Source organism: Eublepharis macularius, chromosome 17 (assembly GCF_028583425.1).
Source record: "Eublepharis macularius isolate TG4126 chromosome 17, MPM_Emac_v1.0, whole genome shotgun sequence".
Lineage (NCBI taxonomy): Eukaryota > Metazoa > Chordata > Lepidosauria > Squamata > Eublepharidae > Eublepharis > Eublepharis macularius.
In genome coordinates, this window is record NC_072806.1 from 24,924,769 (window position 1) to 24,936,963 (window position 12,195).

Genomic DNA, 12,195 nt, shown 5'->3' on the forward strand with positions numbered 1-12,195 from the left:
CCTGCATGATGATGTCGCTTCCCAGAAGTGACGTCATCGCACAGGCCGCGAGCGCCCAATAGTCTCCTCCCTCCCTCCCAAAGGGTAAGGGGATCTGGCAACCCTACATGTGGTTCAGGGCTACAGTTCTGGGACAGGGGAAGTTTAACCCTTTCCCTTGCGTTGATTCCCCCAAGAGAATGGAGAGACAGATGTCCACAATGTACCTCTCTTTCCCCAGTTCTAGCTAAGAATTGGGACATCTTAAAGGGGAACAAGATTCGAGTTCAGTAACACCTTAAAGAGCAACAAGATTTCTCGAGTATAAGCTTTGAAGAGTCAAAGTTTGCTTCTTCAGATATAAGTTTATAATCTGAAAATCTTGCTAGTCTTTAAGATGCTACTGGACTCAAATCTTGATGTGCTACTGTGGAGCAACATGGCTGCCCACCTGAAACTATCTTAGGGGGGGCAGATTTATTTCAAAGAAACAGCATATGGAATGAATGAGAGCTTATTCTGTGCTAGAACCACTTCCCATATCAAATCAGAGACCCTCTTCAGTTTCTTTTTTTAACATTGGAAAATCAGTTCACAGGTCTCTTACATAACATGTCATTTTCTCCTCATCTCTGTCCATAATCTTTGAGAGATGTGGGCAATGCTGAAGTTGAAAGTGCTATTTTCTTGAAAAGGGGAGGCCGGTAAAAAAGATGCTGGGAGTTGACAGCGACACTGAATAATGTTGTTACCGGAGCTGTGGCTGACCACAGAAACTGTGTACAGCGATCTTCTAGTAACTGGGTTCACATCCACGGAGGAATTGTCTTTTGGAAGAAGACTCCATCCTTCGACAGAAGATTCCTCACTTAGCTTTAGGGGGCAAACTGTTGGATCCAACCCAAGTGGGGGCAAGAGAGACTGGGGATCTGTTGTTCTGCTGCCGTACGGAATCTTTTTCTTCGTTTTGTTTCTGCTAGATAAATGGGACAGTTTCATCAAAGAAACCGAAGACATCAACACCCTGAGGGAATGTGTGCAAATTCTGTTTAACAGCAGATATGGTGAGTGGGAGGAAAACGCCCGTTTTTCATCTGTGGTGCTTATGTTTTGCATATCATCAGGGGAGCTGTCTTGTTTTGCTTTTGCGGTGGATTTTTTTTTAAAAAAATATTTCCTAGCAGCAGCATAGCAGTAGAAGCCATATGATACATGTCCCTTCTTTTAGCTGCTCTTTTGGTATGGTAGATTCTAGCTACTCAAGTTCTAGCTCGTGTTTTACATTAACCAGGGCATGAATAGAGAGAGAGCATTTCTCAGACACTACGGGTGTTGAATTAGCTTAACAGCACTATTACTACTAGGCAGAGCTGCTTTGAATTATCATGGTGCTTATTTGTATTAGACCTACAATTTTGGGCAGGTCCTCCCCCTCCGTCCACCCTTTGGAATGGCTTCCCAAGAAAAACGAGGAGGGCTTTGACTTTGAGGGAATTTCGCAAGGGTTGCAGAACTTCGAAAGGGTTCAAAAAGGTTCTTTGGGGTCCTCTGATAATGGAGAAGATCTACGAACTTAAAGGTTGACAGGAAACCAGGGACATTGTTAAGTCAAGAGGGTATTTTCGTTGCCGTTTTGTGAAGAGTGTATTTTTGTTCTTATTGGGCTTTCCCCCCTATTGATTTATTTTTGTTACCTGCCTCGGGTTCCAGTTGTCTGAGAGAAAGGTGGCAGTATAAATATTTTAAACAAATCAATATGGAGGGTTCCGTCTGCATTTCATGCCCTTTTAACCTTACTGTGTTTTCTTGTCTGTATCATGTGCATGCCTTGCCTATAAAATGTATGTGTCTTTTAAAGCAGTTAAATCGGGCCGCAAGCCGGTAGATTCAGGATCTTGGTTTATGCAAATAAAATGAATCGAGAGTCTAGCAGCTCCTCTAAAACTAACAAAATGTATTCCAGTTTAAGCTTTTGTGAGTCAGAGACGAAGCAGAGGAGTTTAAAAGCCTGTAATTAAAACATTTGGGCTTCTGACTGCTTTGTAACAGCTGATTTTTCGGTGCCCTGGGAACCAAGGTGACAGGTTTTGGAAACTATCAGCATGGCATTCTCAGGAGACACCAGCAAGAGAGGAAGAGGCAGATTAGACTAATAACGATGTCTTCTCCTCCAAATTAAGGCCGTGTGGAATTAAGTCTGTAAGTCCAGAAGAGTCCATGCCACCGTAGACAGCTTAGCTAGAACAATCAGTGGCCTGATTTGATATGACACGCTTCACCACAGGTTATGGGAGCTGCATTGTCATAATTTGCTGACTCTCGGTTTTTGCATCTTGTACCTAAGCCTGGTTTTTGAGTATCCAGGCATTCAAGGTGCTTGCGTTCAGTATTACAGTGTTGGACTTGTGCTTTGTTTGATCAGATTGGTCTTATGAGCAGGGCTGGATCTAGGGTTGCCAGCGCCCAGGGCAACCCAAGTCCAGTATTGCCCCTGTGCACGCGCTATGCATTCGCGCACTCCTGGCACCGTGTGATGATGCCACTTCTGTGAGGTCATCATGCAGGGGCCCAGAAGCATGCCACCCTCGCGGCAAGCTGGCCGCCCCGGCGCAGGGTGCACCGTGGAGCTGGCGGTGGCAGCGTGGGCGGCTGAGTGGAGGGCTGGGAGGCCGCCTGCGCTGTTCGTCTGCCCTGCTGATGGGGCGGCCAGCTTGCTACATGCTCCCTGTCCTGTGCATGTGGCAAGCTAGCCACCCTGTCGGTGGGGCAGGCGAACGGTGCGGGCGGCCACCCAGCCCTCTGTGCTGCTGCCGCCAGCTCCAGTGTGCTCCTGGCGGCTGGCAGCCGCGCCCAGCACCCCCTCTTTGGTGACACCGGGGGCAGACTACCCCCCTTGCCCCCCCATCGATCCGGCCCTGCTTGTGAGTAGTAGTGCTTTTAAAGGCAGCCATTTCTCTAAGAGAGGAGCAGCTGATACAAGTGACTGGGTTCACAGTTTATATACTGTATTTATTTATTTAATTTACATTATTTATAGTCCACCTTTCTTATCGAGACTCAAGGTAGATAACATATTGTGTGTTCGTACAGTCAATGTAAAAGACATTTCAACCAATAATGTAATGGGATATACAAATGCAGGTTTGCAAAGATTTAAAACAAGCAGAAATCCAATACAGGGCTAAAGAAATGCTGAAACAAAGCATGAACACTTCTAAGCCTGACATATTAAACAACAAAGAAACTACCCAGTAAGATCATATTTACAGCAACAAACAGTACATAGTAGTAAAGTCTATGGTCCCTATCTCTGTACTGATGGCTCTCCTTGAGACCACTTCCTTCCTTACAGTACAGCCCACCTGTCTGAGTAAAAAGCCCTCTTGGATAATTCAGTTTTGCATTGTTTTTGGAAAGCCAAGAGAGTGGAAGATTTCCTGACCTCCAGGGAGGCTGTTCCATATGGTGGGGGCCACAACAGAGAATGCATGTGTACAGGCAGCTGTTCATTTTGCCTATGTGCAAGGTGGCCCCTGCAGAAGGCCCCTGTTCAGATGAACAAAGTTACCATGGCAGAACATAGGGAGAGAGAGGCGGTCCTGTAGATAATGATAGACCAAGGCCATGAAGATAGATCGAGAGGAGTTAGTCGTGCTAGTCTGTAGTTGCAAACTAGTAAAAAGTCCAGTAGCACCTTTAAGACTAACCAACTTTATTGAGGCATAAGCTTTCAAGAACTACAGCTCTTTTCATCAGATGCATGTCAGATACATTTCGAGATACATTTTATCAGATGCATTTTGAGAACCACAGCTCTCTTCGTCAGATGCAAGGCCATGAAGAGCTTTGTATGTGATAGCCAATACCTTGAATTGAGCCCAGTAACTGATAGGTAGCCAATGGAGTGACTGCAGAATGGAAGTAATATTCACGATCCTCCTAGCTGCTGATAACAATCGAGCTGCAGCATTCTGCACCAACTTGATTCCAATGCTTTGTGCTCTAGTGAATCAAGTGTGTTTTCTCAGTGAATAAAGATCTCTTCCTTTTTAAAGATCTCGCACTGAGGTAAAAAACCCCTCACCTATGTGCTTGACTGCTCATTCTACACATAGACCAAAAACTCATGACTGGGCTACAGGAGGTTAGCTGGCTAAGGGGGAGGGGAGTGTAAGACAATATGCACATACACTCAAATGAATATAGCCTTATCCATGCCTCAGTCTGTGGATAGAAAAAGGAAGGGCACAGCTTGAGTGAGGGCACGCTACCCCATACAGCAGGAAGGAAGGGGGAAAGTGGGGCAAGTCCTTTCACATGCACGTGGATAACAGCAGCAACAACATTTGATTTATATACCAACCTTCAGGACAACTTAATGCTCATTCAGAGCGGTTTACAAAGTATGTTTTTATTATCCTCACGACAATCACCCTGTGAGGTAGGTGGGGCTGAGAGAGCTCTGAGAGAGCTGTGACTGACCCAAGGTCACCCAGCTGGCTTCAAGTGGAGGAGTGGGGAATCAAACTCGGTTCTCCAGATTAGAGTCCTGCTGCTACACCAGACTGGAGTCCCCTCTATCTCTTGGGCAAGGAAACCAAGAAGGAAGGGGAGGAGGGGAATGTTTCTTTTACAGGTCCCACATCAAAAAGTTGTTGATAACCACTGTTCTAAAGGAATTAATGTTGTTCTGCAAATTGTTTTCAGCGGAAGCATTGGGTTTGGATCACATGGTTCCTGTCCCTTATCGGAAAATTGCATGCGACCCAGAGGCAGTGGAAATCATCGGGATCCCAGACAAAATCCCATTCAAGCGTCCTTGCACGTATGGTGTCCCAAAGCTCAAACGGATTTTGGAGGAAAGGCATCGCATCCACTTTGTGATCAAAAGGTACGTGGCTCATACAGCAGACTCAAAGTTGCTGCAAGTAGGCATTTCCAACCATACCGGGACAAATAACCATTTCTGAGAGGCTGCTGAGGCTGTATGAGCCATAAGTCTGAGGGTAATATTTTAGGTACTTGCTTGTAAAGTTGCTTCACTTTTTGTGCAGGGCAATCCAAGGGCAGTGGGATGTGGGACAGTCGGTTGGGATTCATTGTCTTGATACAGCAGGAATGACTTTGAATTTTTACGTCCCTGCTGCTTCAGCTTTGAAAATCACCTTTTTAAATTTTTAGTTGTTTATTTAAGTATTTCTCCTGTTTTCACCCCAGAAAGGGATCTGAAGCAGCTTGCAACATTTTTTAAAATTTTATTCATAGAATTAAAAGTCCAATAAAAAGAGCAGAAAACAAACATTTAAAAAAGGATAATAAAAAGCTTACTGTCGTGGGCCGGGTCAGCACAGGCAGGATAGTCTGAGTCCAGTCCAAAGTCAGTGCATGGGTTCAAAGCCAGGTGAGTGTTTCAAGTCCAAAGTCCAGAATTCAAAAGCTAAGTCAAGAGGTCCGTAGGTCAGTTACCAGTCAGAGCAAGGGCTATCCAGAGGCAGAGTCAAGGCACAGTACGGGGGACAGGATTCCGACGTGTTGCTTCCACGCTCCCTGGTTGTCTGTGGCAGGCTTTTATAGACAGGCTGGGCTTGAAGCCAGCTGCTTGGGAGCTATCCTGTGCTCACTCCTCATCACTCTCAACAAGCGGCTGGTGTCGGGCCAGGAGGCGCGCACTTTGCCTCCTTGCCTGCAATTCAGTTCTCAGCTTCCATCTGCGGCGCTCAAAGGGTGGAGGTGAATCTGTAGGGCTGGGTCAGCTAGCTGGATTTCACCTGCTGGATCAGAGCTAGAGGGCCCTGCTTCAGCTGTTGACGGTGCAGGCTGAGCAGCAGGTATTCCCTGCTGGTCAGCTTCTGTGAGCTCCCCTTCCTCTGAGGAGTCCTTAGCTTCTGGCTGTTCAAGGCTAGCTGCTTGGAGCTCCTCTTCCCCTGAGGAGTCCTCACTATCACTCAGCCCTGGCTGACTCACAACACTTAAAAAAAACGAAAAGACAGAACTTAGAAATAAAAGAAAACAATAATACATATTTCATTTCCATTCTTCTCTACAACACATCTTTTTTTTAACAAACATCATACTTAAAATTTAATCTCTCCAAAATTTTCTTTTTCTCTACTGCCTCCTTTCTATTTGTTTTTCTCAGATTTATCTTCCTAAAAATCAAGGCCACAAATCATCAAATCACTTTTCCTTGTTTCACGCAGAAAGTTAATAAGGGGATTCCAATTAGCCAAAAAAGCAGACAATGTTTTATCTCTGATCAAAACTGTAAGTTCAGCCACGTCCGCTAACTCCGTCATTTTCATACTCCAATCTTCAGTTGAAGGCATTTCTGTGCTTTTCCATTTTTGCACATATAAAAGCCTAGCTGCTGTAGTCATACACAAAAATATACCAAAATGCTAATTTCCAACTGTTTGTCCATTAATCCCAACAAAAAGGCTTCTGGCTTAAACTGTTTTGCTCTGCAAAAGGATACAGTTTAAGCAGCTTGCAACATTTTGAGAACTCTTTCTGAGCACAACTCGTGGGGCTTCTGCAGGTTTTGTCTTTGAGCTTAGGGCAAAGAACCTCCTTTACTTCAGCTCAAAGGCAGAAGCGTGGAGTGATTGTGGGTGGACATTGTACGCACAGCGAATATGGGGAGGGGAAACAAGTCAGTGGACAGACCTGATGTGATCATCAGCATGTCAGCACTTCTGCACCCCCTCAATGGTGGGACAGCAGCGAGTGGGAAGGGGCATACGGGTGCAATCCCACCTGCCCTCTCAACCCTGCTCACTGCTGCTTCCACAGTTAGGGCAGTTTTCCCAGTCTCTTTGTGACAGCAACAATGACAGATAAATTATTTGTTTATTTGTTTATTAGATTAGATTTTTAGTCCGTCCTCCCCACCAGGCGGGCTCAGGGTGGAGTACAACATTTCAATGTACATAAATACAGTTAAAAACAGATAAAACAGTATACAAATAACATTAAAACAACTTGCGTATAAAAACTGAATGGCTGCTTCTACACACGTTGGATAATCCACTTTCAATACTCTTTAGTGAACATTTGGAACTGCTTTTCCATGGCCGTTTCCACACGGCTTATCTTATTCTGCAAAATAGCGAAATCTCGCGCAAAATCTCGTGAGAAGACGCTGTTATTGCCTCTTCTCGCGTGATAACAGCGTCTTCTCGCGTGATAACAGCATCTTTTCACGAGATTTCGTGCGAGATTTTGCTATTTTGCAGAATAAGGTAAGCCGTGTGGAAACGGCCCATGTGTGGAACAAAAAATCCACTTCCAAAGGATTGCTAAAGTGCCTTGAAAGTGCATTATTCAACGTGTGTGGAAATGGTCAATGTCTTCTTAAGAATTTGTTCTCAATAGGGATATGCATTTGGATATTTCCAGTCCAAATATATATCTGAAAAATACTTCATTGGTATTTGGGGGGCATATTAGGATATCCAGGTGATATTTGGGATTCTCAAGAATACTGGATAGTGATTCCTGAAAAATTCTGGAAATATTTGGGAATATCCGGAAATATTCAGGGCTGGCACTTTAAGGTTCTCTGGCCTGTTTTTCTTCAATTTTACAAGTTTGGGGGGCAATGAGAGGGAGGGGGGGGGAGGGAGGCAGCTCTCCCAGGCAATGATATCAGATGTTAGGGGAATGCTTCTGTGCGAGAGGTAAATAAATATGGTGCCAAAAATGTTGTTTTTGTTGCTCTCATAAAGAAAAAAACCCTCCTCCCAAATATAATTGGAACAAAAGTTTTTCGGAACGTAGATGTGTATCTCAATTTAAAATAAGAAGCCGCAGATCTCACAAAAGCACCCAAAGTGAAGCTCATGCACACTGCATTGTTGTTGTGCTTGTTCTTTGCAGAGCTGGGAGGGGACAGGAGCACCAGTGATGAACAATGGTTGGTTCTTTGCCAGATTGGCTTCCCTGGCATTCTCTGGTTTGACATTGGTTGTGTCAAACCAGAGAATCCCAGCAGATTTCCATCAGTGTCCCTTACTTAAGCTGGTTTTGCTAGGATTCTCGGGTTTGACGTCTGTTGTGTTGGAGTGCCACATTGGCCCACAGCTCTGTTGGTATTCTTTGGTTTGACACTGGCTCTATGGGGCTTGTTGGTTCTGTTCTCAGCCAGTGGTTGCTCTTGTGTATTTGGAAACAGGTGGGAAGGTTGGGGGTCCGTCTTATTCAGGGGCCGATAGAATTAGACTCTTTGGTCCAATTTGTGTGAAACTTGGGGGTTCTTTAGTAGACAGGTAGCATTAAGTTTCCTGTAATTTTGGTATCATTTGAAAAACAGGCACTCCAGTTACTCCACTCCCACCCACCCCCCAAAAGTGCCCCTTTTCTGCCTAAAATCACCCCACAATTGGTACCTGTTGTGCTTGAACCTGTATTTTGAGAGCCAGGTCTTCCACTGTCACGTCTAGTTTTACTTTGATCTCCTTGTATGAAAGGCCAGATACAAACATAACACACAAATACATTACATGTTAAGAGTCAAGGTGAGTGCTGATAAATCTGGAGAACTGAGCCTTGTAGTGAGCCCGTTTCAAGACTATGTGGACAAACTCCTTGCTGCGATTCAACTTTGCATAGCGTTGAATAGGAGCAGCAACAGGTCCTCCGTCGTGTAGATTGTTTTAAGGTCTTCAGATGAGATTGTAAACCGAAGTATTAGTTGATATATTCCTTTTTCCTTTCTTTACAGGATGTTTGATGAAAGAATTTTTACAGGTAAGCCAAACGCCTTCGTTAATTCCCTTGTCTCTCTCTGAACAAACCGATGTCTTGTATGCCTAGATAAAACTTGTATGGAGGCATGTTCTCTGCACCGTGATTAAATCCTGGTTTTTTAAAAGATGATTTTGTATCCTACTTCATTCTGCTACTTGGCCAGTGACTGTGACAACAATGTGTTTTGATTCACATGCTGCAGTCACAACTTCTACTGAAAACTCAAGTGCGCTGGCTTCTCCAAGCCGACACAAATGAGATGTTTGAAGATCTGTGAACGGCTCTTCAAAATAGCTCTTGTTAGTAAAAAGAAGCCACGTGGACCTCTGATTTATGATGTTTCACTCAGTTTGTGGTTTTGTTTTTCTCTGTAAGCCACCTTGAGCAGGACTCTGCACAGATAGCAATTAAATACCCTAAATAAATAAATAGCCTTTTCGAACTATGCTGTTGCATTTTGGTTTTAGTTCTGCATGGAAACAATTTATACCTGTCAAAATTCATTCAGCCCCATATCAGTAAGAAGATATTTAAATCCTCATTCTCAAGTTCAAGGCCAGATCCAGATTTGGAGGTCCCTGCGCAGAGACTAATGTGCACCCCCACGTGCACCACGAGCCCCCCTTCCATTAACACACTCACATTATCTCTCCACCTGGCTCTGTGTCCTTAGTTTACCTACTGCAAGTTCCACTTCATCTGCCATCACAGCCACCCACAACTCCTGTGGCTCAGTGGTAGAGCCTCTGCCTGGCACGCAGAAGATCCCTGGTTCAATCCCCAGCATCTCCAGTTAAAAGGGATCAGGTGGCAGATACTGTGAAAGATCTCTGTCTGAGACACTGGAGAGTTGCTGCCAGTCAGAACAGACAGTACTGACCTTGATGGACCAATGTTCTGATTCAGTATAAGGCAGTATAATATATGTACAATGGTGCTGGGTGGTACATGTTCCTGGAATGCCATCACCTGGGCCACCAGGAGAACTGACTCTGTGCACCACCCACCCAACATCTGCAGCTGGAAATGAGCACTTGCAAGCATTTGAGGGGAGGAGTACATGTGTGCAGGTGTCAGGGGATTTGTCTAGGTGAAGGGTGTGTCCTGCCAGAAACCCTGGGCCCTGGCAGCTGCCTCCCCTCTTGGCATGCTGATTCCAGGAGGAGAAATGGAGTGAGTGGAGAATGGATATTCTCGGGGCTTTTTTTCTGGGAAAAGAGGTGGTGGAACTCAGTGGGTTGCCAGCACAGGACCACACAATGACATCACTTTGGGTCATCTGGAACAAGGGAGGAGTTTTTTAAAGTTTAAATCACCCTTGGTGAAAATGGTCACATGGCTGGTGGCCCCGCCCCCTGATCTCCAAACAGAGGGGAGTTTAGATTGCCCTCCACGCCACTGGAGCAGCGCGGAGGGCAATCTAAACTCCCCTCTGTCTGGAGATCAGGGGGCGGGGCCACCAGCCATGTGACCATTTTCAAGAGGTTCCGGATCTCCGTTCCACCGCGTTCCAGATGAAAAAAAGCCCTGGATATTCTGGTAGGCTTGATCAAACTTTACTTTGCTTCTGCATCATATGTGAAGGGCTGTGAAACATCGCCTGCTGCGGAATAATGCTTTTGATTAATAAATATCAAAAATGAAAAATGGAATGTTTAGTGTTCACCAAATCCTGCATTTTATGTCGAGGAGAGGGGAAAGTAGAATGGAGTTACTTTGCAAGTCAAGTCCTGCCAAGTAAGTACAGTAAATTCAAAAGTAGATCCCATTTTGATGAGACAGAATTGACCTCTCTCCAGAGTCAGAGGGTTGGCCCTTGTTCGAATAGCAGGAGGGCTGAAATAGAACTTTAATATGCTTAACGCTGCACTCGATGCCATTTTAAATTAAACACTTCAACCAATAAGATGGCAGCCAGTGCAATCCTTTGCAGAGTTACTCCAGTCTAAGGTAATTGAAATCAATTTGAAATGTGTGTGTTTAGACTGGAGTAAAACTGCATAGAATTGCATGGTACTTCTCTCAAGGAAGTCAGAACCAGAGCCTAGGCATTAATATCATGGACCTGATTTTAAGGGAATTAAAGGGGCCTGTTTTGAGGTTAGGAAAATATTGTGGGTGGAAAGAGTTAAAACGTTACCATCACCTTGACTTGGGACTCGGTGTTCTCCATAATTGGTGTTTAAATCATTCAACACTGAATTTTGCCTTCCATTTTTGTATGACCCCAGGAGGAGAGTTGTGAGTGACCTTAAGTTCAATCAGAGCCTGTGACTGATGACTGGGGAAATGAGACCCTTCCCTGCCTCATATTTCTATGGCCCCATAGACCAGTTTCCCTGCAGCCCTTCTCTGATAGCAGAAGTAAGCCAGGCTGTTTGAAAATGACCACTGGACTCCATCCATGCGTGGTTGTTTTCCTGGTGACTGGAAACACAGCCTGTGTTCTAATTATATCAAAAGGAGTTGGGGCTCTTTTATTTCCCTTGGAATGTGATGCCCAAATCTCTCGAGCAGCTTTGGGATCATCACCCCCATCCCATACAACTTCATTTGTTCCTAACTTTTGTTAAAAGAAAAAGAGGAAATTATACCTGGAATTTGGAGCTACTAAGTTGTAAATTCTGCCTCTGGAAAACTTTTTTTTTTAAATCCTTTCTTTTCCTCTCTCCCTTTCAACATCTCGGCTTCCTTTGCCTCTTTACTTCACGCTGGGATAACATTGTGTCTTGACTGCAACCAGGAAGTAAATTTACCAAAGATTCAACAAAGATTGAGCCATCCAGCCCCTCTGGGGATATTTCTCCTGAACCGCACAGAATGGCATTTCTTGATCTGGGAGGGTCGTCACAGGCTAATCACAGGTAAGCTTGTTTTGTTCTACAAATAATCTAAGGGCCAGCGTGGTGCAGGGGGTTAGATGTCAGACTAGGATCTGGGAGACCCCGGTTCTAGTCTCCTCTCTGCCCTGGAAGCTCGTGGGGTGACCTTGGGCCATTCACTCTCTCATATCCATCTCCCAGGGTTGTTGTGAGGATAACATGGAGGAGGAGAGAACGATGCTGTAAGTCGCTTGGGTTCCCAATGGAGGGAAAAGCAGGGTATAAATGTCTAAATATTTAAAGCTAATGTTTAGAAAACATGGTGTGCCCATAGCAGACATCAGAAGTGTCTAGAGGAACAAAATTCATAATTTTGCTGAAGTAACTTCCCTGAAACCTATCAGTTCTCCATGAACTTTGATGTTAGTCATCATTTGGACATAATAACAAACCGTGGTTTGATCCTTGCGTGAACAAGCCTGGGGGAGTCCTAGCAGGGTCTCCTTTTGTTCAGTAACCAAAATACGACATTTTTTCTTTGTCAGGTCTGAGAAGTCCTCCATTTCAGGAGACTGTGAACCAGGTAAGCACAAACAACTGCTGATGTTTTGTCAGAAACTCCCAGGATAGGCAGAGGACAATTGGG

The 12,195-nt window shown here is 44.8% G+C and overlaps 1 protein-coding gene across 6 annotated transcripts in view; it reads left to right on the plus strand.

Moving 5' to 3' along the window:
• The window catches only part of GTF2IRD1 (GTF2I repeat domain containing 1), a 129,710-nt gene that overhangs the window by 80,601 nt on the left and 36,914 nt on the right, over positions 1-12,195 (plus strand). For all 6 annotated transcript variants that reach the window (XM_055001940.1, XM_055001941.1, XM_055001943.1 and 3 more), the window contains exons 8-12: positions 960-1,043; positions 4,687-4,870; positions 8,702-8,727; positions 11,471-11,591; positions 12,095-12,132. In XM_055001940.1, coding sequence (XP_054857915.1) covers positions 960-1,043; positions 4,687-4,870; positions 8,702-8,727; positions 11,471-11,591; positions 12,095-12,132 — 453 coding nt within the window. The remainder of the gene's footprint in view (positions 1-959; positions 1,044-4,686; positions 4,871-8,701; positions 8,728-11,470; positions 11,592-12,094; positions 12,133-12,195) is intronic.